General features: G+C 35.7%; 2 protein-coding genes across 4 annotated transcripts; one reads left to right on the top strand and one right to left on the bottom strand.

The window, feature by feature from the left end:
* Positions 1-2,619: 2,619 nt before the first annotated feature.
* Positions 2,620-22,786, top strand: LOC140763754 (kinesin-like protein KIN-7K, chloroplastic). Of its 3 annotated transcripts, XR_012104880.1 has the most exons (26): positions 2,620-3,119; positions 3,234-3,331; positions 5,070-5,159; positions 5,610-5,662; positions 6,489-6,554; positions 7,281-7,334; positions 7,643-7,702; positions 9,342-9,420; positions 9,749-9,816; positions 14,084-14,140; positions 14,224-14,328; positions 15,859-15,963; positions 16,049-16,156; positions 16,244-16,375; positions 16,548-16,730; positions 17,686-17,865; positions 18,733-18,873; positions 19,020-19,139; positions 19,274-19,324; positions 19,437-19,484; positions 19,692-19,826; positions 20,640-21,371; positions 21,794-21,923; positions 22,013-22,117; positions 22,201-22,286; positions 22,386-22,786. XR_012104880.1 is itself a non-coding variant. In XM_073102088.1 (25 exons), the coding sequence occupies exons 1-24, from the start codon at positions 2,785-2,787 to the stop codon at positions 22,093-22,095; spliced, it is 3,213 nt and encodes a 1,070-aa protein (XP_072958189.1). In that variant the 5' UTR covers positions 2,620-2,784; the 3' UTR covers positions 22,096-22,117; positions 22,201-22,786. The 3 variants fall into 3 exon arrangements, 2 of the variants coding, with proteins under 2 accessions (XP_072958189.1, XP_072958191.1); XM_073102088.1 differs by having other exon boundaries at positions 22,201-22,786; XM_073102090.1 differs by lacking the exons at positions 2,620-3,119; positions 3,234-3,331; positions 5,070-5,159 and having other exon boundaries at positions 5,609-5,662; positions 6,489-6,564; positions 22,201-22,786.
* Positions 22,787-23,791: 1,005 nt separating this feature from the next.
* LOC140762982 (B-box zinc finger protein 23-like) lies at positions 23,792-25,005 on the bottom strand. Its single transcript, XM_073100989.1, has 3 exons — positions 24,670-25,005; positions 24,236-24,592; positions 23,792-24,142 (listed from the first exon to the last, which is right to left on the bottom strand). The coding sequence occupies exons 1-3, from the start codon at positions 24,862-24,864 to the stop codon at positions 24,023-24,025; spliced, it is 672 nt and encodes a 223-aa protein (XP_072957090.1). The 5' UTR covers positions 24,865-25,005; the 3' UTR covers positions 23,792-24,022.
* Positions 25,006-27,046: the final 2,041 nt, after the last annotated feature.

The raw sequence follows: 27,046 nt of genomic DNA, 5'->3' as shown, positions 1-27,046 counted from the left end.
TTAATTTAGCATGTAGCCTCTTTTTGGACTCATCGGAGGCTTAGGTGTTCCCATTCGAGCTCTAATAATTAGCTGATTCACAACTCCTTTTGATATATATATATATATATATATAAAGGTCCTCTGCCCTTTAACAAACGATGATCATGTGCCTCTGCACGTATTTCCATCTACTGTGCACCGCGTTCCTGTCCCAATCTCCTTTTCAAAACTTGAACATTGTCTTGGTCCTTCCCTATCAATTATTGATGCTTAGGGTGGTCCAATCCTCGAGTACAAGCATTGCCACGCATATTTCCTGCCTAGCAATCATCCCATGTGGACGTTTGCTTCCCCCACGCTGCATCGTTTTCTCGTTCGTCAAAACTCGCCGGTCTTCCTTTGTCTCTTACGCCTCTTATATATAAATATATATATGTTTCTTTCTTTCCTCTTCCTTCTCTCGACAGTGCAAGAGAAAGAGGAGGTCTCTTAGAAGAGAATAGCAGCAGGCTTTAGAATATCCCACCCCATTTTCCAAAATGCTAAGTTATCATTTTGACTCTCTCCAAAAGCTAAAATATTATAATTTAAAACTTATTTTTTTTTAATAAAAAGAAATAATAAAAGTCTATTTAGATCAAACGGGGAAAACAATAATAAGGTCAATTTGATCATTTTAATTTTTTATCCTAATTATCACAACCAAATATTATCCTATCCTATATTTTTTTTAGCCAAACACTCAAATAGAATAAAAATACTCTTAATATAATTTTATCCTAATCTTGTTGCCAAATGGGCCCTTAGATAAATGCCAGTAAAATAGTCTGCGTGACAGTAGAATGTGGATTAGATGGTCCTAGAGACCAAATAGAATTGTAATAAATCCTTTTCTTTTGCATACCGTTTTAAAGTTTGCAGTAACAGTCTAAAGAGTTGATAAACGCTATCGATGATGTTGACCCAGCGTTGTGAGTCAATTTCGATCTCGATATGAGAAGTCTATCGAGGTGAATGCACATAAAAAGCCTCCCCGGTGTCAATAGCTTCAGTAGTGAGTGAGAATGACAATAGGCTATAGCGATTGTTAACTAGGGCTCGTTGGACTCGAATATGAGCTGTCAGTGTTGAACTTAAGTAAGATAGAAGGATTTTAATTTATGATGTATAAATTGAGGAGGAGAAGAGGTCAATGTAGAAGTCATGTTCTCAAAATATAGAGGTATCTCCCATATTAAATAAGTTTAACGGAATTGAAAAGGTGGTTATTGCTTTAATTCCAAATTTTTAATAGTGGGCATTGATTACCGTAAGCAGCAGAGGGCAATTTGAACCAGACAGTAACATGTGCTCAAGGAACTGGGACCCATTAGCCCAATTTGGGTTTGACAACCTAATGGGTCATATTCCATTGAGTGCACTTCACAAAGCTCGAGCAAACGAGCAATTAGAAGAACATAAGGAAGGTAGATTTCTCCTCTCTACCACAGGGCAATCTTTATCGAAACCAAGTCTAGCTTACTAAGAGCTAAGTCTGATTGAAAGTTTGTTATAACAGATATTTCACAACAACAATTTGATCTTGAGAGGACCAAGCAACTCTCACAGAGGCGCTTCCAACCCTTCCAAGGGGCCAGCTGGGGTGGCTCAAAGCGATTATGGTATTATGGTGAATTTAAAATATATGAGGTGGTGTCCACGACAACGCGAGGACTATAAATTATATATAATAATGATTGCGTTACCGAGTGTTTTTGAGATAGCGGATCCTTTGCAGCCTTCGGTTGTAGGTGTTTCCTGCAGATTCATTACTTGGCCACCCACAAATCACAAAAGCCACCTATCACATAGCAAACTGAAAATTAAATATTTCGTACGCTGGGCTCCTATACACATTAAAGTTTGGATGGAATAAAGTCAGAAACGAACAAGAGAGAGAAAAGAAAAAGAAAAAGAAAAAATCCCTCATATTATTTTAATATAAAAGATTAAAAAAATATTATTAGCTAATTGTACACTCAAGTATCCATATCATTGATAAAATATGTTGTTGCTATATGACATGACAATAATAACTTTAAATTGTTGTATGTGTTAGAATCGGATGCAGTAAAAAACAAGACTGTTATTTGAATAAAAACCTACAGTGAAAGAGAGCACACTAATTCTGCAGATTGATTTGATATGCTTTATTAGGTGTTATTTATTATGTACATCCCCTCATTAATCGTGCTTTAATTATAGAGCTTCCTATCCTCTGTGTTGTTTACAGTATTTAATTTTTATCAACTCCTAATTACAACATTGTTCATACATGGGCTTATAAGTAAATTGCATACCTTCCAACGTTAGACTTAGTTTAGCTTGAGTTATTTTTATTATGGATAAGAAAAGTGATTGGTTAAAGAGCTAGCCCATCTATTACCTGAAACGAGATAGCGTCTATTCTAAGTCACAGTTTACCTTCTTGCCCTTTTTGTTCTCATTCCTCCCAAAAAAGAACGAGCATTGTTTACTCCCGCTCGCCCACTTCAGTTTTCAAATTCTCCCTTTCCCCTCCCACTGTTTAAACTTTGAATCTCACCCCATTAACTACCCCAGGCTCCACCCCTCTGCCACGTCACCCCGTCCTCGTCCCCCAAAAAAATTTCTCCTCCCAGTCCCAGATACCCCTCTTCCCCAGCCCACACTCCCGCTTCCCTCTCCCTTTCGCAGCTCTTTCTTTAAACCCCTCCTATTCTTTTTTTTTTTTATCCCCTTTATATTTTGTTGAGAGAAAAAAGTCCTCGCGAGCTCCATCCCATGGCGACGTCGTCGTCTTCGCGTGGGAGGAGCAGCTCGCCCTTCGGCTACCGCAAGCCGCATTCGACTTCCTACTCGTCGTCGTCGTCGTCGTCGTCTTCTTTCTACAACGGGAGGCAAATCCCTAGGTCCTCTCCCTCCTCCGTCTCCTCCCACTTCTACGGCGCCGCGAGCGGGTCGATGCCGAGATCCGTCACCCCTACTCGCCCCCGCAGCTCCGGAGGCTCGCGGAGCCGCGCCCCTGTGGCGTTCCCGTCGCCAGAAGAGCTCGTCGTGGAGGACACCTCGAGATCCGGCGAGAGCATCTCGGTCACCGTCAGGTTTAGGCCGTTGAGGTGAGGTGTTTCGGATCTGGTTGACTTTCGAGGGTACATCTGCGGGTTCTTGGATCTTGGAGGATTTTGAAAGTTGAATACGGTCTTTGTGTTTTGTGGACAATGTGGGAGCAGCGAGCGCGAGTTGCAGCGTGGGGATGAGATCGCGTGGTACCCGGATGGAGATAAGATGGTCCGCTGCGAGCCAAATCCGGCTATTGCCTATGGTTACGGTACTGTCCTTTCATAATTTTCTTGATTTTCTTGTTTAGTTTGAGTCAAAGCATATACGAATGCCTGTTCTTGATTTTGGTCGCCAAAACTAAATATATCCACCTCTCAGTGAAGCATGGCTAGATGATATTGTAGAGATCATACTGAGTAAGGTGGTATAGTATGTTTCAAATTCAGAGAAGATTAGGCAAAGCAAGGAATTTAAAGTACATCACTTATTTAATTGCAGAAAGAACACGGAGAAACTGACATATCTGTCATACTGATGGCGATTCATCCAGTTAATATAAGTTGTTAGTCTTTGGTAACTTGAATCATACTTCTATAATTAAGGCCGTCAATGGATTATATTGCTTTATGCTGTATAATTTGCTTTAGTTATTGCCATGAAATATTGTTAAGGATAGCAGAATTACATGGATCTGAGAGTCAAATTGAATCATAACAAATATGGGAGGAAGGCTATTTGGTTTTGCCAGAATGTAGAGTATTTATTACATGGCTGAGCGCATGATGCTTATCTTTATTTGTTTTATTCCAATGACATCCTAGGTTGTAAAGTATGTTGGACGCAAATTGTTTACCCTTAAGTTAGTAATGCATGTTTTTTCCAAAAAAAGAAGAAAGGAATATATATCTTTATTTTTTAAACTATTATCTTAAACACTTCTGTAGTTTTGTCCTTCTATTTGTTTTTTTCTCATGCCAACCCTATTGGTTTGGTGTACACCAGCAACAAGCAGGCTTTGTGACCTAGTTAGTTCTGTTGGCGACATGAATCTATTGCACCCGTCCATTGCCTTATCTTTTTGCATCCTATTGACTATTGAGGTAAGGCTTCAGCATGATTGACAAATCAGAGGTTAGACTGGCATTAGTAATGTTACCCACTTACCCAACCTAACTACTGCTCCAAAAAATTAGATTAAGCTGACCAAACTCAGGTTAAAAGCAATCCAGTTGCAGCTCTAGTACCTATAGAGATGTCTACAGGTTGAGTACAATCCAGGTATTTCATCATAGTCGTGTTGGCCATCTGTGATTTTTTTTGCTTTTTTTTTCCCTTTAGATCATGAAATTCATACCAAGAATTACCTATAAGCCATTTTCTAAGAACCTCTGATTGACCTTGGAATCTTATTTAGGATAATCTCACATCTCACTCTTTATAAGTGTTTGTGTGCATTTTTTTTTAATTTCTAACTAGATAATAGGGCATGAGGTTTCTATTTATCAATGTTTGAAATCAATAATCTATTCCTGTCTCTCTGAGCCATTTTACTTGAAATGGTGACAAACTATTATTATGCACCATGCAGGATCTTATTATTTATTCACTTTTCTTTTTCCTGGATTTCAATTTGTTCAAAGCCACAGATCTATGATAAAAAAGTAGGATTTTCCATATCTACAAGATGGCTTTGTTGTTTTGGCTTAATAAAGGCGTCTTTTCCTTAGTGTGTTCTCCTTTATAAGTTTTAGTTAAACTACCCTTGCTTTCTCATTGTCTACTCTATTAAAGTGTATACAAGTTATCTCTGTAAGGCTTTCTCCTCTTTTAAAGTTCTTATTGCTTGGTCATCACTATCTGAAAGCTGCAATGTGAAATTTATTTCTGCCGGTAATTTTGGTTGTTATAAGAAGCCCCCTCTTTTATAATCTGATTACTGTATCTTGTAAATGTTATCTGTATTGGATTCACTTATTCATGTCATTGCAATAATTTATTTTTTCTAGATAGAGTTTTTGGACCTGCTACAACTTCCCAGGATGTCTATGATGTGGCTGCTCGGCCTGTTGTCAAAGCTGCGATGGAGGGCATAAATGGTATACAACCTTAATCTTGTTTAGTGCACTCAACTTTAAGTGAGCCAACACTGTTGTCTGTTTGGTAATGGCTAAGTTGGTTTTGTAAGGATTTTTTTTAAAGAGAATTGAACATCACTCATATTTTGGGAAGAGAAAACTTTGCTTGATGGCTTATTATTGGTTGCTACTTGTTCTTATTGCTAGTTTTCTTTGACTTGCTGTTTTCTTGATAGTGGTGTTTACTAGTTTTATTTATTTTTGATTGAGGGAAGGGACTAGCCTTTTGTTGCTATGCCATCATGAACGCTAGCATAGACCACAAACCCCAAGCACAGTTTGACCAGGGTGCGTGGCACTGGTCATTCCGTGTCTTGTTAACTTCAAATACAGATCGTAGTTTGTTATTGAGTTAAAATTACTATCAAAGCAGCATTCTTTACTAACTATCGTTCTATATTGAACTTGTAGGGACAGTTTTTGCTTATGGTGTCACTAGCAGTGGGAAAACCCACACCATGCATGTAAGTTTCTGATCGTCAGTCTCAGTTGATGTGAAATTGATAACTCACTAAATACTCTAAAAACTTAGATTATTAGAAAACTGTGATTTTTTTATATTTTATATTTAACAGAATTCTATATTAACTATGATATTTTAACTATAATATTTTAAATTGGCAATATGACCTTCTAAGTAACTATGATAATTTAAATTGGTGGCCACTTTGCCGCTCCAAAACACACATATAAACGGAATTAACTGTCACTTCAGCATTCTTTGTCCCTGATAAAATTAAGTTACCGCTTCCTAAGTTAATAATCTAAACTTACACTAAGTGACAGGAATCCCTCTGCAAGCAAATACTTATTGATAGATATTTTGAAAATTTCTGCAATTCTGAGGGTATTACAGAAGTAGAGCTGTTAAGCTTTGCTAAGCTCTTAAATGGCGAGAAGCCTGTTTTTGTTGTGTTGATCTATGGATTAGCCATTTATTTTGCAGCAAGCTGACAAAAGTTATCACTTCCTTTGATCCTTTTGAGTGATTTTAAATATGTTTTTATATCAATTCCCACCCAAAAATTTCTTCTTTATCTCTAATGCAAGCGAAGCTAGCTGCTGGCAATCTATAGTGTTCGGAACCACAGTGCTGTGACCTCTTTGTCAATAGTATGCGTACTCTCATGTTCCTCTTGATCTGACGTGCTTGCTTGAAGTGAACTAGAATCCTCATAATTCTTTAGCTCAATTTTGAATTCATTACCTTTAAGACACGAATTTTACTCTGCATTCTGTACTTCATCCTTCTTTTATCTTGTTTCCTGTGTTGATACTTGCTTTTTGTAGGGTGATAAACAATATCCTGGAATCATTCCATTGGCCATCAAGGATGTCTTCAGCATAATCCAAGATGTATGACAAAGTATATACAAATCTGTAAAGTCATACTGCAATTTTAAATCTTTCTAGCATACAAAAACTATCAACTACAGTAATTGAGAGCATTATAATTCTAGTACTAGAATGTTAGGAACTATAATCTGCTTATAATTTTTCCTAATTTGTTTTATGATTGCATTTCATCTTAAATTGGTAGGTTTAAGCTGTTATCTATGTCTCAGATTCACTTTAAATCTATCCATCCTTTGTTACCTGATTTAGTGACTAACAAAAACATTAAGCCACTAATATTATTACATCAATTTGCAGATTGCAGATAAGCTACTTTTGGTTCATGATGCCTATGATGCTGTTTTCGTTTTAATTTTTTGATCTCACTAAATCAGATTGCTGCGATAGTTGAGAGAAGAAAACACTCCCATGACATCTTATGGAATAATTGAGAAAAGAAAACAATGAGAAAACAAGGTAATAGGTCAAGATTGGTAGCTACTGTAAAAGAAAAGAAATAAATTGTGTTCTTGAAGAACTTTTATCTATGCGTGGATGGATGGGTCTGTGCATGATAAAAGTATAGTGCCCTACATTTGTTGGTTAAGCATCATCACCATGACAATTGTAGCTGTTGAATTGCTGCTCTACTATGTTTTTGTCTTTTATTTTCTGTGTTTTCCTTAACCTATTTCAAATGTCTGTGAGGGTATGTCTAATGTTATGTCTTTCAATTGTTCTTGGCAGACACCGGGAAGAGAGTTTTTACTTCGTGTGTCATACCTTGAAATTTATAATGAGGTAAGTTTTTCCACAACAACTAGGCTATGTAACAAATAGCTGCCAGCTATCTCCAAACTCGAACTGTCAACTATTGTCATCTGCATGCCAAAGCTATAATCTTTCAATTAAGTACAGTGTGAGAAGTTAAAATACATCTCCATCTGAAAAATGGAAGTCTACCGACAAGCTATGTGATATTGATTGCTCATGTTCAATCATCATATCTTTGATATCAAATGGCCTCTATTTTTATATTTCTTGAGCTTATTTTGTTCATTATTTTACATCTTCATGTTTCCTGATTCTTAATTAGCATTACACTTCAGGTGATAAATGACTTGCTTGATCCTACTGGCCAAAATTTGCGTGTTAGAGAAGATGCTCAGGTTTGTCTTCTTCATACACATTTATCTTGTCAACAGAGTTTAATTTATTAATTTCCTGCACAGAATATGTTGACCTGCATCTTTGCATGCGTTCAGAGCAAATCTCCTATACTTTACCTAGTTATCTAGCTTTGCCCTACTTTCTTTTTGGTTAGTGGATACTAACTTGTTGACACCTTATGTCTGGCCCCACTATGGTTGTAATTAGATCAATCTAACTTTTATAATAGTTACAAAGAATCAATTATTCCATATTTCTGATGAATAATAATTATGAGCCATCATGCAGCCATCATTTTGATATTTCTTTTACATGGTGGGAATAAAAACTGCTGTTTGATTTATTAAGCTATCATTCATTTAAAATTGATGATTAATACATTTTTTTTTCCTAGAGCGCTCTCATGCATTAAACAAACAAATACGTTTTCAATGACAATTGAGACACAATGTTATGGTTTTATCAGAAAGGTGCAGCTGTGAGGAAATAATGCCACCTGTTAAAATGTCTCCTGTCAATGTTCTACCTTGTGTTTTTAAGTATTCCGTTGGCACAATTTTTTTTGTTCTATTTGTTTAGCCTTTCTCTTATCTAGCTGTGCATCACTGATTGATAGGTTGATGATAGTTCAATTTGTTTTTTTTTAAATCCTCTATATGAGGTTCAGAGTGATGAAACTGTAGATGAGTATATTCTCCAAATAACATCTAGGTCGCATGTTTGTTTTACTTGTCCTGCTTGTCACAGGTTAATGTATTAAAATAATTACGTGGTAACCTGATTACCAAGAAGTTCAGATGTGCTTAAAATTTCTTCTATGTATAAGAAAAAGCATAGGGAAATAAAATAAAATCAACTTGATCCATGGCCCCTGCCTATTCTGCAAAGTTATGAGTTGGACATATGAGTTCAATCTTAGTTTGGTAAATTTTGATCGATCTTCAATCCTGAATTGGGATTGCACATTGCCAAAAGATTAATTTGGCCAACTATTTGCCTTTTAATGAATATAATTTCTTATTTGTAGATGTAACATCAATGCTAATCTTTTTTGATATGTAGAGGCTTCAACTACTGTGACAGTTACCTCTTGCACCTAAGAGGTAGTTTGTTCAAGCCATGGAAAACTCCATTTCCAAAAGTATAAAGGCCCAAAACCCGCGGCGGCCAGAGCCTTATGCACCAAAGGACAACCTTTTCTCATACTTGATGACGATTTATTTGAGGTAGATGGTTAGCATGATAGTTAACTCAATTGAAATTGCTCACCCCAGATTGAGCATACCAAAAATTCTGAACTCTCTGAATGAATTGATCTTCAGATCAAGTTCTGCATAATTTGTGTCAGAAACGAACTGACCTCAATTTTAAGATCTGCTTAGTTGGAAACTAGGCTGAGTTTTTACTTGATGTTTTCTAAGATTCTGCTGGAATATAAGCCGTAAGCATTGATTGTCCTTTTTTCTGAGTTTTTACTTGATGTTTTACTTGATGTTTATTGCTAAAGCTCTTTATTGACAGAACTGGTTTCAGGTCTCATCTACTACCAACTATTTTCCTTCAGAATATAAAACCTTAAATGAACTTCACTTTTCTCTCTTCTTGATTCCTTTGTTATTAACAGCTAGGCCCTTGCAGGGAACATATGTGGAAGGAATAAAGGATGAAGTTGTTTTATCTCCTGGGCATGCTCTTTCTTTTATTGCTGCTGGTGAAGGTGATAATATTGCTTTAATTTCTTTAATGTCTTTGTTGCAGAAGTGTTTTACATCAAACTTATCTAACCATTTAAAAAGTTTTCTATATCATTCTTAGTTCTTACTTGTATAACTAGGCCCGTCAGTTCAGCTAAACCTTTTCCATTAGAGTGATTAAATGCATAAGAATTGTGTGATTATATAGTTATCCATAATATTGTAGTTAATGCTTATTGAATTCATTGTTTATTATTTGATCTCTAGCAGCTAAAAATTTTGTTTAAAGTGCCTTCATGTACACCTTCTCTTTGTTATCATGGTATTCAACTTATTTTTTCATATTTGCAGAGCATCGCCATGTCGGTTCTAATAACTTCAACTTGTTCAGTAGCCGCAGTCATACAATCTTTACGTTGGTATGTATACTGCATGCTTACAATTTTCTGGGTTATGGAATGTTCTAGTGTAATGAATTGTTTTGGACTTGAGAAATGGAAGTTGTTCGTGCATTGTTTAGTCTACTGGGAGGAGATCATTAAAGCAATCAGATTTCTATAATGGGTATAACCAAGTGAGAAAAGACTAAATGCTTTGCTCATAAGGTCTATGTTTACCTTACTCTCTTGATTGTTGTTTTTTTGCTCCAGCCAGGTCAGACCTAGAGTGATTTTTGTAAAGCGCTTCAATACCTCAAGGAACTGCTCTAGCTCTTTCTTATTAAGAAGATATATGTGTGTGTATATATATATAGACATGTGGTAGATTCTCTCCCAAGTAGAACATAAGAACATATAAACAATAACACTCCTCTCAAACTCAAGGTGGATCAAACACACCGAGTTTGTTAATTAGATACTTAAAACACGGAGTGAAATATGACTTATTAGTTCAATAGAAGATAATACATGTGGAAGACTGAGTGTCAACTAGAAACTGATGTCGAACAAAATGACAGTCCACCTCAATATACTTTGTTCTCTCACGAAATACATGATTCCTTGCAATTTGTATAATACTAATGTTATCACAATAAGTAGAGTACGCACAGGAGTTGACACTATGATAACACTAAATAGACGTAAAAAATGAATGATCTCCTTGGAAGTAGTGGAAATGACCCTACATTTTGCTTTAGTGCTGAAGAAATAAGATCTCGTGTTTTGCTTCGCCAAGATATACACACATAGGATCTATTTCTATGACTCCAGTGGTAGAACAATGACTGATAGGATCGACAGGCCAATCAGCATTAGAATATGCATGAAATGTAGTAGACGAATGTAAGATTGCATAATGACCAGATCGAGGGGCAACCACAAAGTAATTGGCTGGACTCACAACATGAGAAATATTTGGTCTGGTGATATCTAAGTATACAAGCTGATTAACAAGTTATCTATATGACTATATCTAGTCAGATCTGCCAATGACACCCCCTTTTTAAGATGAAGCTTCACATGAAGCTCAAGAGGTGTATCAACTGTCTTATATCAAAGATAGCTACTCAGCTAATCAAATAAAAAATGTATGTTTGATGAGATTCAAATATGCCTCTCTTACTATGAGCAATTTCAAGATCAAGAGAATAATATTGGAGACCCAAATCCTTCATATGAACGCACTGAGTATTTCTACAAAGATTTAATAGCAAATGAATCATCACTTGTAATTATTATGTCATCTACGTAAAAGGGTACAATAACTCACCCCTATAGTGATGTATTCATAAACATATAATGGCCATGATCTGATATAAAATAATAGGATTATTAGGATTCTAGGAACAATGATAGTGAAAGAAAAAGTAATAGGTTTCACACTTCCATTATCAACTAGTGTTTCACATTCAATACTCACATCGGAGATAAATCTAAAATAATCTCATTTCGCCATTAACTTTGATTGAGTAAAAAGCTGGCATATATATAACCATTACAAATGACAATGAGCAAATAACACTCTAAACAAATGTAAAAAAAGCATAAACAATCCTAAACAACATAAATAACAAATATATAATAAAAAAAAATTGACTTAAAGACTAACTTTCTAAAGGAAGAATTGCATCGATATATGTGCCCGTGTAATATGTCAATGATATCTGCATCATGAGTACTCTCAACATAATCATCATCTGTCACAGCTTGATGGAACCACTCAAACCAAGTAGAGATGCTTATTTGAGCCCATAGATGGGATAAAGAAGCAATTTGTGTCAAACTGGAATGGAGGAACAAACAATCCAGGAGAAGGTTGCATATAAATTGTTTCTATCAAATCACTGTAAAGAAAAGTATTCTTCACATCCATTTGAAATAAAGGATCAACGATAAATGACAACTGCCAAAAGAAGAATATGGATAATACTTATCTGAGCCATTAGAGCAAATGTCTAATTATAATTGATGCTATACTCTTGTGTGAAACCTCTAGCAACTGGGTGAGCTTTTTGTCATCCATAGATCTGTTTGATTGTCTTTTTTTTAGTAAACCCATTGACAACTCATGGTTTCAATACCACTTGGTAGAGAAACAACACCCTATGAAGAACTATTAGAAAGGTGTAAAACTCCAATGAATAACAAACAATGCCACCATATCTTTGAGGAGGATAATGCTCACGCTGGGATCGATGAGGATCCAATACCAGTAGGAGAATGTGCAAATGATGACACAAAAAATGGAATAGTAAGACACATGAAGAAGGTACAAAATAGACCTATCGAAAGTATAGCTGAATGATAGGACAATGACGAGAGGGACGATCTCTCGAACATTCAACAAGAGGCACCTTAAGAGAATATCGAGTAGGCAAAAGCTTAAAAGGAAGGTGAGGAGACAATGTAGGAGATGCAGGCTTAAGAAAAGTGAGGTAGTGACACTCGTGAGAGCAATAAGACATATCCTCTATAAAAGATACAAAGACTAGCAATTCACATATGATGGGTAGTAGAGTTATAGCATTAATAGCCTTTGTATTCAGAACAGTACTTAATAAAAACACATCATACAGATCGTGCCAACAACTTGTTGTACTAATGAGCAAGTAGAAGAATTATGCAAGTACATCCAAAAATATTAATGCGACTAAAATCTAGTTTATTAGAGAAAAGAACCTCCTGAAGAGAGCAATTTCGTAGGAGAGGAGGGGATGAGATTGATAAGGTCAAGAGAGCTTTCGTCCAAAACGAATAAGGGATATGAAACGAGAAGAAGAGCACAAGTAATCTCTAAGATATGACGATGTTTCTTTTTCCTATTACATCATTTTGCTTATGAGTGTAGGGTCAAGACTGTTGAAAATGAGTGCCATGAGACTAGAAAGTTAAGTGCATAGCAACAGTGGTATACTCTTGAGCGCAGTTAGACCTGAAATCTTAATGTGTTTGTGAAATTGAGTATTAAAAATAGAAGTGAAAATTTGATAAACTTGGGGAATCTCATATTATTGACAAATAAGATAATCTTGAGTATATCTAAATAAGTCATCAATTGAACTCATAAAAATACAATTATTTTCACATGGAAGATAAAAGGAGCATGTCCCCAAATATCAAAATGGACATGATCAAATGATGAACTGTTTTTTCTATTTGCACATGGAAGGTAAAGGGCCAATTGTTTGGCCAACTTTATGAGAGGGCATGAGACTGGGTTTGTCGAGATGATGGTTGAGATCATGACTATCAAGTGCATTTTCTATCATAGTGGACTAATATGACTAATCGGCAGCAGTCACAAGTAAAAAATCTCCCGAGGAAATCAATTAGTCATGAGTTGGATCTATAATAACCATCATGATACGATTGTGATGACTCGCGACAATGACAGTTGCCTAGACAATGCAACCAAGAGAGTCGGGCAGCAATTCGTAATTCTCTTTAGGATTATGTGAGAAGTTCAATCGCATGACAATTGCGCACGTGGTTTTTCTTGCATGTTTTTTCCACACGTGGATTTTCATGTGACATTGTCCAATCAACGGATTTTCACAATGTCTGGTTTTGAAGATAGAGTTTGACTCAAGATAGTCTTGCTGAAGATGCGAGGTAGGAAAAAAAGCTGTGATCACGTGAGGGAAAAAGGAAGCACATGGAACCCTTGTTGCAATCATGTGATGAAGGTTTTGAAGTCAGACCAACACAATGGAGTCCTCAATGTATGGGATACTTCAAGACTAAACGACAAAGAAAAGAAAAGAATACAGGAAACTCTAATCACGCTCTTATACCATGTAATGAGAAGAATAACTCCAGCACTTTCTCATTTAGAATATATATGCATGTGGTAGATTATCATTCAGGTATAACATAAGCACATATGTACATGAACAATCTCAATGAGGTATTGAGATCAGACAGTTATTGTCGAAAGTGAAGAAGTTAGATATATGCAGTATAGCTATTTTATCTTTTGTAGAATTAATAATTTGAGTAAACCTTGTACTTTGTATTGAAAATTTTCTTTACAACACTTTTCTATTTGTTTACTATATTTTGGTCTGTTAGTAACTTAGATTGTTTTGACTCAAAAGGAATCATTAATGGTCTATTCCTGTAATTCACTCTTCCATTTTAACTGTTGTCCAGCTGCAACTGTGCATCATCTTTTCTAAACGCCTAGTAATGTTTCTATAAAAAGTATGCTCACATCCACCTTTTTATTTATTTATACAATCCCCAGATGATTGAAAGCAGTGCACATGGTGAGGAGTATGACGGTGTGATGTATTCTCAACTTGTATGCTCTCTATCTTATTAGTAAGAACAGGTCATTTGTGTTTGTATAATTGCCTTAATCTACTCTCTGTGTTTTCTTCCTAGAATCTGATTGATTTAGCAGGATCAGAGAGTTCCAAAACAGAGACAACTGGATTAAGGAGAAAAGAAGGATCTTATATTAACAAAAGCCTTTTAACTCTTGGGACAGTATGTGTTGGTTTCCAGTTTATATTTCCATGCGTACATTGGTTGAAGATTACATTTGTGATTGAAGCTTGTTTTGATTGTATTTGCTACTCTCTCAATTATACATTTATATAGATTTAATAAATCCTCAACTTTTCTTATATTACGAGGCTTCAAATTTTATCCTTTCTTATCCTTTTGTACTATCGAGAGTTCTTTCCATACATTTCCTAATTTTCATCTCTGCCAAATTAAGGTGATTTTGTCATCAAGGCAAAATAGCTTTCTATCATGCTCAGGTCACCATTTTGAATTTTAAGATACAGCTGACCTGAGAAATGGTGATCAATTTTGATCAATCTACTTTCAACAATTCTTTTGTACGAGAAACAAGATACAATAGTAGTCCTAAATAATAAATGAGACTCTTGGAGTCCTTGGCTCCTTGCCGCAATGGATGCCTAGGGTGGAAATCATTCATTGCCTATATTGCATGAATAATTAATTCACTTTTGCAATCTTAGTTTCTGAACAATGACCAGATATTAATAAAATTCCTGTTGATGTATTATAATACTTTGTCGGCAAAACTTTGCAATTTGCACTTGCAAGGAGCCTACTTCTATCCAATTTTGTGATTTACGCCACCTGCACACTTGATCAGGTGGCCATCCACCTGTCAATTTATGCCAATACTATCTTCTTACCACATAAGGCCTCATTCACTTTAATAACTAATTCTAGAATCAGTATTTCTCTTTATTATTTTTGAAATGAGGTATTTATTTTCGAAATAACTATTCTTATATTCACTTACATTATGAAATAAGGGTGTAATAATTACTGTTGATGTAATATAAAGTAAATGAAAAGATGGGAAAAGAGGTTTTTTTTAAAAAAAATACTATGAATGCCCTTTGATTTATATAAAGTAGATTGATGAGATAAATTTTATGGGTAAATTAGTAATTAGGTTGGTGTGTAATATAAAATGTATATTTGGTGAATAATGGTTGTATTCTAGAATTGGGTAATTATGATGGTTACCTGGAATAAGGAGTTGTATTCTAAAATAAGAAAAAGATTATTCTTGAAGTAAACAGAGGCAAATTGTTCAAGCCCAACTCAAGGTAGTGGTTGGCCAATGAGATACATATGCTATCATATATGCAAGTTTGTGGGTCACACTTAAGCAACTTTCTTGAAAGTCGCTGAGAGATGAATAACTAGTCGGTTCTCACTGGCTGCTGTTCTGAACTCTGGTATTATTTTGCTGCAGTTTATTAATTATTATCTCTGAAATTTTTTCAATAATTAGCATGTTATAACTCTTTGCACTTAATACATGTAGTATTTGGGGAACATGTTGATGAACCAACCTTTAAAGAATTACAATTTTTTTTTCATTGTAGAATATTAAATTTATTTACTATTGTAAATGACCTGTGAAAAGTGTTTGCCTTTACTGATTCTTATGGTTTGCCATAAATAGTATATATTGCCCACTGAGATTCTGAGAATATTCTAGTGACTGTTTATTTTGTTTGAAAGGTTATTGGAAAGCTCAGTGAAGGGAAAGCATCTCATATACCTTATCGTGATTCCAAATTGACTCGCCTTCTACAATCGTCTTTAAGTGGCCATGGACTTGTGTCAGTAAGTTGTGAAAGTCTATTTTTGTTAGTTGATGTCTGACTTGATTGCCAGCTCAGTTAAGGATATACAAACTTATTTCATACAGCTTATTTGCACTGTGACTCCTGCATCAAGTAACACGGAAGAGACTCATAACACATTAAAGTTTGCAAGCAGGGCAAAGCGAGTTGAGATATATGCTTCTCGTAACAGGGTAGGTGCAAAGATCTTACATGAACATTTTTGTGTCACTCATCTGCGAAGTCCAAATAAGCAGCTTTTAATATTTCCCCCCCTCCAGATTATTGACGAAAAGTCACTGATTAAGAAGTATCAAAGAGAGATTTCATGCTTAAAGCAGGAGCTTGATCAGCTAAGGAGAGGAATGCTTACTGGCGTTAATCAAGACGAACTAATGATTTTACGACAGCAGGTTTCTTTTCTAAAGTTTTTTTATATAATTATTGTTTTTGCATAGATTATGATTTCAATGTATTGTATTTTTTGTGATTATCAATGCAGAAGAATGATATTGAGATTCCATTTATAAGCAGTGTTTCTTTTAATCCTAACCAATGGAACATGTGCTTCTATTGTATAAGCAGTTAGAGGAGGGTCAAGTAAAGATGCAATCTCGTTTGGAGGAGGAAGAGGAAGCAAAAGCTGCTCTAATGAGTAGAATACAACGACTAACCAAGTTAATACTTGTTTCTACAAAGAACACAATTCCGGGACGCTTGACTGATTTAGCTACTCATCAGCAACGGCACTCCGTAAGAGACGATGATGTAAGTTTATTTTCAAGCTTGAAGATTGAGACTAGATCAATTAGTTGTTGCTTTCAAGGTGTCAATGTCAGTTATATCCTCTGTATGACATCTACAATTTCCCGGATTCCATAATTAATGAAATATTTTAGTTGCCTGAAAATTCAAGCCTGAAAGACTTGAATCCTATTTGGCTCAAAAGGATCTGCTCAAAATATTGATTAAAAGTTAAAAGTACTATATCATGTACTTTACCATGGCTTCAAAGTTTTTCTTTTGAATCTGTAATTTAAGCTATCTAAGATGTTCATAGGTACTATAGTTTTTTTACAATTCATAATATATTAATTTTCTATGTTTGATTGTCCCATTAATGTTCATGGATGATGAACAAGTGTATGCTTGCATTATTTTGATTGATGGTGATCTTCACAACTAGGGAGACAAACATGTCAATTTTGAATTTCAAAATATGATATTTGCCTCTTCTTGCTGGTGTTATGGACATGTTGATGCAAGTTTTGCATGACTACTAGTGCTAGACTGTGCAGCTTGCCAATTCTGGAAGCAGGGTTACTGTAAATACCAAAGTGACTAAAGTTATACACTTATACTCATTTGTCAAGTGGACAAGTTGAACAGAAAAATAGGTATAGTGATGTTAATTGCGCTAGAATTTTAAATGTTAGCTCTGCCAGCATAAAGTTCAAGTAGAAGGTTCTATATATTATCATCATTACTTCAGCTATCTTAACGATTGTTTAGTTGGGTCTTCTACTTTTTCCTGGTTGCTGTTTATTTTTTATATTGGTCAATAACCTTCATCACACTTTTTCATTAATCATTACATGATGTTAGAACTGAATATAATTCTCAACTCAAGTAAGCTGGTTTGGCATGGAAACTATCCTTCTCATCATAGAGCATGCTAATTGAAAAGGCTCATTTTCATTTGATCATTTCTTCTTTTTTTCAGAAATTGGATATTTTGCGTGAGAGTTCTCCAGTGCTTCTTACAAATGACAATAACTTGGAAGACTCGGTATCTTCTGTGCTGGCAGATCCATCAGATACATTATTTGATGCTCATCGGAGTTCAAGCAAGTTGAATGAAGATAATTCCTCTGTTACTACTTCCGTCACAGAATCATTACAGGTCAGTGGTCCAATAGCTTGATTGTAGGTAGTCCGTACTATTTATGATTTTTTATCTTCTAACCGATTTCTTAAGTTTATTTTTATCATCTGGTTTTGTCACAGCCATTTAATTTTGTTGGTTTTGTTTTACTATGGTGCCTATTTCAGTTCTTGTTCTCTCCTGGTGTTAACTGTAAGTTATTCAGAAGTACCAGGTGAATTAATTTTTTGTTGTGCCACCTATATGCTACATGATTAAGTACCTCTCGGAATCCCCACTTTTTTTCACATTCCATCTGATAGAACAAGGAATGTTTGTTGTTTTGGAAAGGGTTAGTACTTGTTTCCTTATAAGCTGCATATCACATAACCTCTTATTCTAGATATACTGAAGAACTTAAAAATAGACGCTACATATGTTTTTCAAGTAAACACGGTTCACAATAGGTCAAGACATGCAAATAGACTCCTCATAATTTAGAACTACGGCTAGTGCACCTTTTCAGAGTATTGAGCTCTCTAAGTATGTTCCTCAAAATTGATAGTCGCCCATGCAGACTGGTCAATCGTCTTAGTGACCTAATGAGTGTTGCTTGTCCATGGTGAAAGTTGAAGAAGGATGAATATTTTGCTGCTTACTGCAGATATATTTAAACCTGAATAGAAGTATAGTGTGAGGAAACAACTCACTAAGTATGAAATCAGTGTGCTAGGCATTTTTCTCTGGTAGATGCTGTAGGGAAACTGTTCACTATGTTAGTACAAAAGCAGTGTACTACCTACATCTTGCAAGAGTGAGCTAAAATTTTCATGCCACCCTGTTTCTCTTTTTTCCCTTTTCAGTTTTAGTTGATGATTATAGACATGATTTGCCCCACATTTACAGGCTGAGATGTCCGCGTCTGACCATATGGATCTCCTTTTTGAGCAAGTTAAGACACTTGCTGGTGAGATTGCATTCAATACCAGTACGCTTAAACGACTAGTAGAGCAGTCTGTTAATGATCCTGATGGTTCAAAAATTCAGGTATGCTTTACTCATTTTGTATTTGCTTTGTTAAGGTGGTAATAACTATTTATGTTAATCACAATCCTTTCTGAAAAAGTAGAGTTGGAAAACTGATTGCAACAGATTATGGAAGCTTGTTTGAGAACACATGTTTTTTACCACAGATTCAGAACTTGGAGCGTGAAATCCAGGAGAAGAGGAGGCAGATGAGGGTCATAGAGCAACGAATTGCAGAGACTGGCGAAGGGTCAATTTCTCATGCATCTTTGGTAGATATGCAGCAGGTACGACGATTCTTCCAAGACATCAACAGAGCAAATAAATGCATCATGCCGCCATGGTTTCTTTGGCATGTGCCCGTGCAGAATATCTTCAGTAATTATTCTATTTGACACTTTTGTATTTCTTTTCTAAACAGACCATCATGAGGTTAATGACTCAGTGCAATGAGAAGGGATTTGAGCTTGAGGTATTCTCTCCTAACAACTTTTGCTATCACTAGCACGAACTGAGTTATCTACTGAGATTTATTTTACATAATTTCAATCTTCTGAAGCAACTCATTTACTGAATTCCTGCAGTTAAAATCAGCAGATAATCGAATCCTTCAGGAGCACCTACAGCAAAAGGTACAATGACAGCATTTTGTCAAGATTGTTGTTTGGCATGTGCTTGCACATCCTTGTTTATTTGTGAGCAAATGCAAATTACTTTGTCCATTCAATATGGTCTTTTTATATTCAACTAAATATTGCCAACTAAGCATACATATTCAGTCATTCAGTACAATCTCTTTGTCCATTTACTTTGCCTCTAACTCTTCTGTTCTCTTTCAGTGTCTGGAAAACAAAGAATTGCAAGAGAAAGTTATACTTTTAGAGCAACAGCTAACTTCAATGAAGAATGACAAGTCATTGGAACAGTGTGCCAAAGAAGAAAATAATGATTTAAGGGCTAAACTTCAGTTTCAGGTTATTTAACTTCAATTTGTTCACTTATTTTGTTGTATGTCCTACAATCCTTGAAAACTGATTCATCAGTACACATTTTATATATTCTCTTTTTGTCATTGATTCATTGGATACTTCTTTGCATTTAATATCATTATTCATACTGTAACACATTTGGTATATGCTTATTTTTTGACGTGGCACGATATGAGAAACATGTTGATGCAGGGAAAACAATAGGCACATAGATCCATGTCCATGCCGAAGGAGAGAAAAGATAGGGAATAAATGGATAATTTTTCCCACCTTTAAGTACCTTTTTATACTTGAATGATTAGATAGATAAAATAAAGAAAAATAAAGATAACCATCCTAACTGTGGAGAAAGATAGGAGTGGAAGAGGAGGAGAAGAGCTACAAGTGTAATTTTCCAGAAGAATAATATTTTATTTAATTTTCAATAATATTTCTCTTCTTTTTGGAATTTTACTCTCTGGGGTTAAGGAGATGACATCAAATCATAATCTAAACTAGGACTTTTTGAAACTTAGAACTAACCAAATCCTAACAAAGTTTATCTTAAAAATGACTTGCAACCAAATCTCTTGACTTTTTGACCGGAATAAGATACTCCATAAATAAATCCTGTTTCTATACACATCTGAAAAATTAAAAAGAGAAGAATGAAACTTTAAAACATAGTTAAAATTCTGTAATCATGGGATGATCAGGAATTGTTATAGTAGTCAATTTATAAGTTTGCGCATTTCAAGTCTGTTGTTTTTCTTCTTCTTTAAAACTAAACCAACTCTACTGTTTTGATATACCTTGCAGGATGTTGAAAATGAGAAACTGAATCATGAACGATTAAAGCTAATTGAGGAGAACAGTTGGCTGCTCAGCCAGAATAAGAAATTAGCTGAAGAAGCTTCTTATGCAAAAGAACTAGCATCTGCTGCTGCTGTCGAACTAAAAAATTTGGCAGCGGAAGTAACAAAGCTCTCACTGTTAAATGCAAAACAAGCAAAGGAACTATCAATTTCTGGTAACCTTGCCAGTCATAGGACCTATGACAACAAGGCTGAAGGAATGAAGTTAGGGAGAAAAGGTCGGCCTGCTAGTAGAGGAAGAGAAGTTGGTGGTTCAATATATGATGATGTCGAGTGCTGGGGTCTTGACTTCGAAGATATGAAGATAGAGCTACTAGCTAGAAAACAAAGGGAAGCTGCTTTAGAAGATGCTTTGGCAGAAAAAGAGCTTCTAGAAGAGGAATACAAGAGAAAACTAGATGTAGCAAAAAAAAGAGAATTGGCTCTAGAAAATGACTTGGCTGGAATGTGGGTTCTTGTCGCTAAACTGAAGAGAGGTGCTTTAGATATATCTGAGTTGAATGTTGATGAGCGGTGTAGCAAAGCAGCTGATGTCACCTATGATCAAAAAGAAAACTATGATGGAAACAGCAATCCTCTTTTGAATGGAAGACAAGTTTCAGATTTTTTGGCAAAGTCAATAAATACACAAGAAGATAGAAATTCTCAGTTAGAACCTGTTCTTGGTCGTCTTAAGGTAGATTTCTTTTGCATCAATTAATTTGGCATATATAGCTGCTCAAGTTACTGACCAAGAAGTTTCCATCTTGCTTCAAATTTACAATTCATGTTAGTTTTTGTTTTCTCAGACCCTTCATGTAGTTTGCTAGATTCCTTCGTGCACCATTGCCATTATGCTCAATTCCAATTTTCTTTCTCAATCTGGAAAATATTATTAATGTACTTTCATATACTCCATCCTTTTTTTTTCTTAGTCTAAGCTGAAGGGCCAGACAAAACAATTTAGTACCATTAATTTTACCTTGGTCTGTGTTGTTATTACATAAGAAGACATGCAAAAGTCAGTATTGCAATTGATATAGAAATATCTGAATTGTTCTTAACGTCGATGTCGATATACCTGCTAACCCCAGAATTTGACCAACATATTTTATCCAGGCTAGAATCCAAGAGATGAAAGAAAAAGAAATCGAGTCTCTGCGTAATGGGGATGCACCATCTCATGTTTGTAAAGTTTGCTTTGAGTCTCCAACTGCCGCAGTATTACTCCCGTGTCGGCATTTCTGCTGTAAGCAATTACATTGTTAAAGTGGCAGCTTGGTCGTCCATTTTTGTTTTTCCTAGGTGACTAATGGCATATGGTGTAATTATCCCCAGTGTGCAAGCCTTGCTCACTTGCCTGTTCAGAATGTCCTGTTTGCCGTACTAAGATTGTTGATCGGATCATTACCTTCACATGATACATCATGTCTAAAACTGAAGGTATCAAACTTGGGCGGCGAACTTCTTTCTATATTTGTTTTCATGTACATGTATTGCTCTAATGCATGTTTTATATTTGTCAGGTAACTTCCATCATTCTGCTTTCTGCCTTGTAGTCTTGTACAATAAAGACAATCTTCATCCAAAATTTTAATCAGTTATCCAGAAGGTATATCGTCCAAATTTCGCTTATATTTAGGAATGAAAGTTATCTCTCTTTTCTAGAAAGCAATGATGTTTTTCTGGTCCATTGATTTAAACTGTTCAGATATAACAAGGAGATTATCTCCCATATGGCAAGAGATGCCACAAAAACGTTGTAAGACATTTTTTCAGAAGAAAATAGGAATGGGAACACAATTTCATGGAACTGCTATCTTCCTTCCTGTTGTTTCCTGAATTCTTTTGGATATGATATTGTCGAGAACCAAGCGGATGAGATCGGGGCTAACAGAGGGAAGCAAGTGGTTCATGCAGTACTGGAGATCAAAATTAATATTTTTACAGACTAGTGTGCAAATTTGGTAACTGTCTTCAGTCTTGTATGTATATTTTTTGTGGAGAGCAACTCAACAGCTGTCTGTATATGTATATAAATATATATATATATTTAGTCCAGTTAGTAAATGTGATTCCAATTTTCTTGAGTGGAATTTTCTCGAGGTCTACCTGTTGTCTGGCTGCATTCCTGTTACTTTTGGTTTTACATCTCCTGCTATAGCAGCTCGTCTCTTTCCCTTTGGTAATATGCATTTGTTTTGGACTTCAAAATATTGTTGGGTATCTTCAGCCTTCTGATATTAATGCCGAATATGGGAAAGTTAGACTGCCAAAATAAAGCAAATGATATTGGTAGTATTGTGGTATTGTGTGCTCTGGCTTCCAGCTCAACATTAGCTATGGTATGAGATGTATGTGCACTGTTGCATTTCTTTTTTTCGCTGCTCCAGTACGTCTGTTGAATAAGATATTTCAGAAACCTTCAAGGTTGGTCAGTCTTTTATATATTACTAGTTTATAATTTGTTAGGTCGTTCTCTCTTTTATGAGTGAATTTTCCTCTGAACACAGTTGTTGGCTGTGCGTGGTTGGAGAAAAGAAGAGAAAAGGTTACGTAGTTATAGCTATTCAAAATTGTTTTGTTTTCCTGATATGTTCATGTTTATTCTACTGTAGCTTTTTTCTTTTTTCTTTTTTGCAACAGCAGAAATCGAAGATATGCTAATGTTTATTCCCCGTCTAAGCAACCACCCGGGACTTTGACATGAGAGGTGATAAATTGCAAAATCGAAGGTTGTAGCGGAATAATTATCTAATGAGGTCTTGGCTCGTTCTCGCTCCGACTTGGACTCATTCAATTAAATGAATCGGATCCGATAAGGTCACCTACCACACCAAACCAAAAGCTCGAGAGGATTCATCTTAGGACCACTTTTGTCTTCAGCCTGGAATTTGTCCAGGCTTGAGATCTAAAATGATTCGATGATAAACTGTTCTTCGAAGTGGAGTTTGACCAGGTTTAATGCTTATTGATCATAACAATAGCATACTTTCTTTTTTAACAGAATAATATTACAATTACTTATGGAAGATAGCAAATGGGTATGATTCCAACCAAGGCCTTTCTCCCCTTTTCCCGTTCCTTCATAACCTGGTAAAGCAAGCGCCAAAGGAGGAAGTCTTGATCATACCACAGTCGATTAATCTAGAGGAGCAAATTACAACCAAGATTAAAGGTGCTCTAATTCTCTCCCACCTAAGTTAAAATGAGAGGAAAACAGAGGACCCAAAAAGGGCAACGCTTCTGGATGATACCGAAGCGCAAAAGAGAAACATATTGAGCTCCAACAGCTAAAAACTTCCACATCTTCCATAGTAAAATCTGAAAAAAGAGAGACCAAATCCTTCACCAGTAGCAAAAGGAAGCCCTGGATCTCTTGTTACTCTTCCACTCGTTGTGGATCTGAGGAACTTGAGGGACCCAGATTGGGAATCCTTGAGATAAGCCACTGGTGTTCACTTCTCCCTGTTTAATGATTACAAAACACCGATCAAAATTACTTCCACTCCAATTTGAAAGAAGCCCAATAAAAGTATGACGGCAGTTGATAAGACCAACCTGATAAAATCCATTGGCGGCGGTGGCCGCGGCGTCGTCAATCAAGAAGTCCTCCACGTGCCATCCGGGCAGCATCTTGGTCAGGTACTCGGAGATGCTACTGCTGTTGCTCACGGCCGTGACTGAGCTAGTGGCCTCCTCCTCCACGATCACCTCTTTCTCATGCTTAATCTTGTCGACCTCCTCAACCTCTATGGACAAGGAGGTTGAGACGATCGGAGTCGAAGAGAGCTTGATACCCGTGAGAAGGTATCTATTGTGCTTCATGGTCAGATCACTCGCGGTGTGGATAGACAGGTCGCAATCCCTGCAGAGGATAGCGCGGTCTTCTTGGCAAAACAGGAATCCTCTCTTCTCCTAAATATTATACAAATTATAGATTAAACCTTCCTTTTTTATTTTGATATATAATCTTTCTATAGTCCGACGCTAACCTGACATATGTCACAAAGAGGTGTCGATTGCATCGAGGAGTCAGACGGGTGGATGAGAGACAAGCGTCGGTGCCTGCCGGCCAACTTATTGGCACGGTGGATGCGACGGTCGCAACCGTCGCAGAGCGCGGCCTCGTCGGCGCAGCAGAAAACGGAGGCCGTCTCCTTGGAGCAGAAGTCGCATTGGACCTTCATGTATATGGATGTCTTTTTATTTCTAGCTTCTTCTTCTTCTTCTTCTTCTTCTTCTTCTTCTTCTTCTTTTGAGTCAAAATGAGATAAAGAAAAGGAGTAGAGGTGGGGATGTGTTTATATTGGTGGGACGAGCTAGGAGTCCTGTAGGTTGTTGGAATATAGTAAGGGGAGGTTGGAATTGCGTTTACGATCTAATTCGAGCGACATAGTAAAGTGAAATTAATGAAGGTGAGAGGTGAAAACGAAGTGCGAAAGGGAGGATCTCTCCTACTCTCTCTCATCCAATTGCCGACTTAATTGCGTTTCCGGCGTTGCGGTTGCAGCAGGTCGTCTGCAGCCCAGACTTCAGGAGTTTGCTGCATCGAAAGAGTGACATTTCTTATCTCACCTTTTGTCATATTATTTCTTATAATCTACATGAAATAAATTAATTTGGTAAGAAATTGAGATAAATCTAATAGACATTTTCCAACTTGGCTTGTAAAAAAAAAACACTGTGTGGTTCCCTTGAAAATAAAGTAGCGTGAACTTTGTGTAATCCAAAGAAGTCTTTCATTTTATCTTTTCTTTTCCCTTTATTTTTTCCGACGTTGATTTATTGGACCACTTTTTGGATTGGTAGTAAGATTTGAAAGGGTTCTTAACAATGATGGCATTTTAAATGCTTTCTCATTCTCATTGAGGATTAGGGATTAATTTATAAGCATTTATTCTTAATTAAATAATTTCAAATCAAGGATGAGTCAAACTTTTAATTTTCAAGCAGGGTCCTGGAAACACATTAGTTGTTATATGTCATTACCACCCATTATGTTAGATAATCAACTATGCTTTTAACTCCCAACTAATGCATTTAAAACAATATACATATATTCTTTTATCTTAAGTGTTTTTCTGCACTCCATCACTTTGATATCCGTTGGAACACCAAATAAAGATAATATTTATTTATAAACGATACCTTATTTTAGGGATTCTATGTCATTCCATCAATCAAATAATGACTTTAATATTAAATATTTTTTTTACTAAATGGTTATATATATAAATAATTTAGCTCATATTTCTAGTCTATGATTGGACGTGAGACCCTATCAATTATCGCATGATGAAATTAAAAAGAGTTGATCTTCCGAGGCACAAGTGCCGAGAACTGTGGATTGTGAACTCTCTAAAGTGCGAGTTGATCTCTCGCAATATTATAGGACACCACCAAGAAACCACATGATCTAATAGTAACACAAGTACTAGACTTTGGAATACCGAGACTAGATAGATGACAAAAGAGATATATAGAGGGCATTTTTTTTGTTCGAATAACTGTAGATAAATAATAATAGTATTATTATTGGATTTATATGTGAAATAATTTAAATAAAAAATTTAAATAAATCTTATTCTAGAATATAGAAAGAGATAACTTTGAATCACTACTTTTCTCTATCATTACATTTGCATAGAAAACCAATCGCCTGTAGAATTGTAGAGATAGATGAGTATTTCTAATCTTGAATCTAGACAACGATGTAAGGACAATCACTAAAATACTATTCAATATTATTTAATTGTTTCCTCCCAACGACTTAAACCATGACATTATTAGTTGAAAGCTAAATCTTTGCATGGTCTATTAAAAGATTTCAAACCTACTATTCCAGAATTATAGCATCACTATTTTCCTCCACCATTAAATTCGCATTAGCCGATAACAAAGTCTTACACAAAATAGTTATACTTAATAACAATTCAAAATAGTTTTTATTTTTAAATAAAACTTATATAAATATGAGTATTTTTGTTTTATATTTTACTCATTTATTAAATTGGGACACAGTTAGATTCGCACAACTTATGATGCTTGATTTGATGAGAAAAATTCAATTAATTTGTCCATGAATGGGGTCAAGAAGTGGGCATATGGGCATGGGCATTGGGTATTAACTAAGGGGGCCACAATAAAGGCACCCAATTGGATCGACTCCTTATATATATATATATATATATATATATATATATATAAATCCCAAACCAACCAAAAGAAGTTGAGTTACGGATCTACCTAGATAGCCTCCTTCATTTATGGTGGAGTAATATAGTTTGGTCATGCATTAAGGAGCAAAAAAAAAATTTGAGATAAAGTAGGGATTTATTCTGAAATAAAATAAAATACGAGATTAAAAAA

The sequence above is a fragment of the Typha angustifolia genome, chromosome 7 (genome assembly GCF_048772165.1).
Source record: "Typha angustifolia cultivar Huaian chromosome 7, ASM4877216v1, whole genome shotgun sequence".
Lineage (NCBI taxonomy): Eukaryota > Viridiplantae > Streptophyta > Magnoliopsida > Poales > Typhaceae > Typha > Typha angustifolia.
The sequence above is the reverse complement of the archived record's forward strand: the minus strand, read 5'-3'. Positions and strand labels throughout refer to the sequence as shown.

Coding starts and splice junctions, on each gene's coding strand:
- LOC140763754 (XM_073102088.1), top strand. CDS start 2,785: ATGGCGACGTCGTCGTCTTCGCGTGGGAGGAGCAGCTCGCCCTTCGGC. Junction 16,731..17,685: donor ACTCCGTAAGAGACGATGAT/GTAAGTTTATTT, acceptor TCTTTTTTTCAG/AAATTGGATATTTTGCGTGA. Junction 19,325..19,436: donor AGAAGGGATTTGAGCTTGAG/GTATTCTCTCCT, acceptor GAATTCCTGCAG/TTAAAATCAGCAGATAATCG.
- LOC140762982 (XM_073100989.1), bottom strand. CDS start 24,864: ATGAAGGTCCAATGCGACTTCTGCTCCAAGGAGACGGCCTCCGTTTTC. Junction 24,593..24,669: donor CTCTTTGTGACATATGTCAG/GTTAGCGTCGGA, acceptor TATAATATTTAG/GAGAAGAGAGGATTCCTGTT. Junction 24,143..24,235: donor CCGCCAATGGATTTTATCAG/GTTGGTCTTATC, acceptor ATCATTAAACAG/GGAGAAGTGAACACCAGTGG.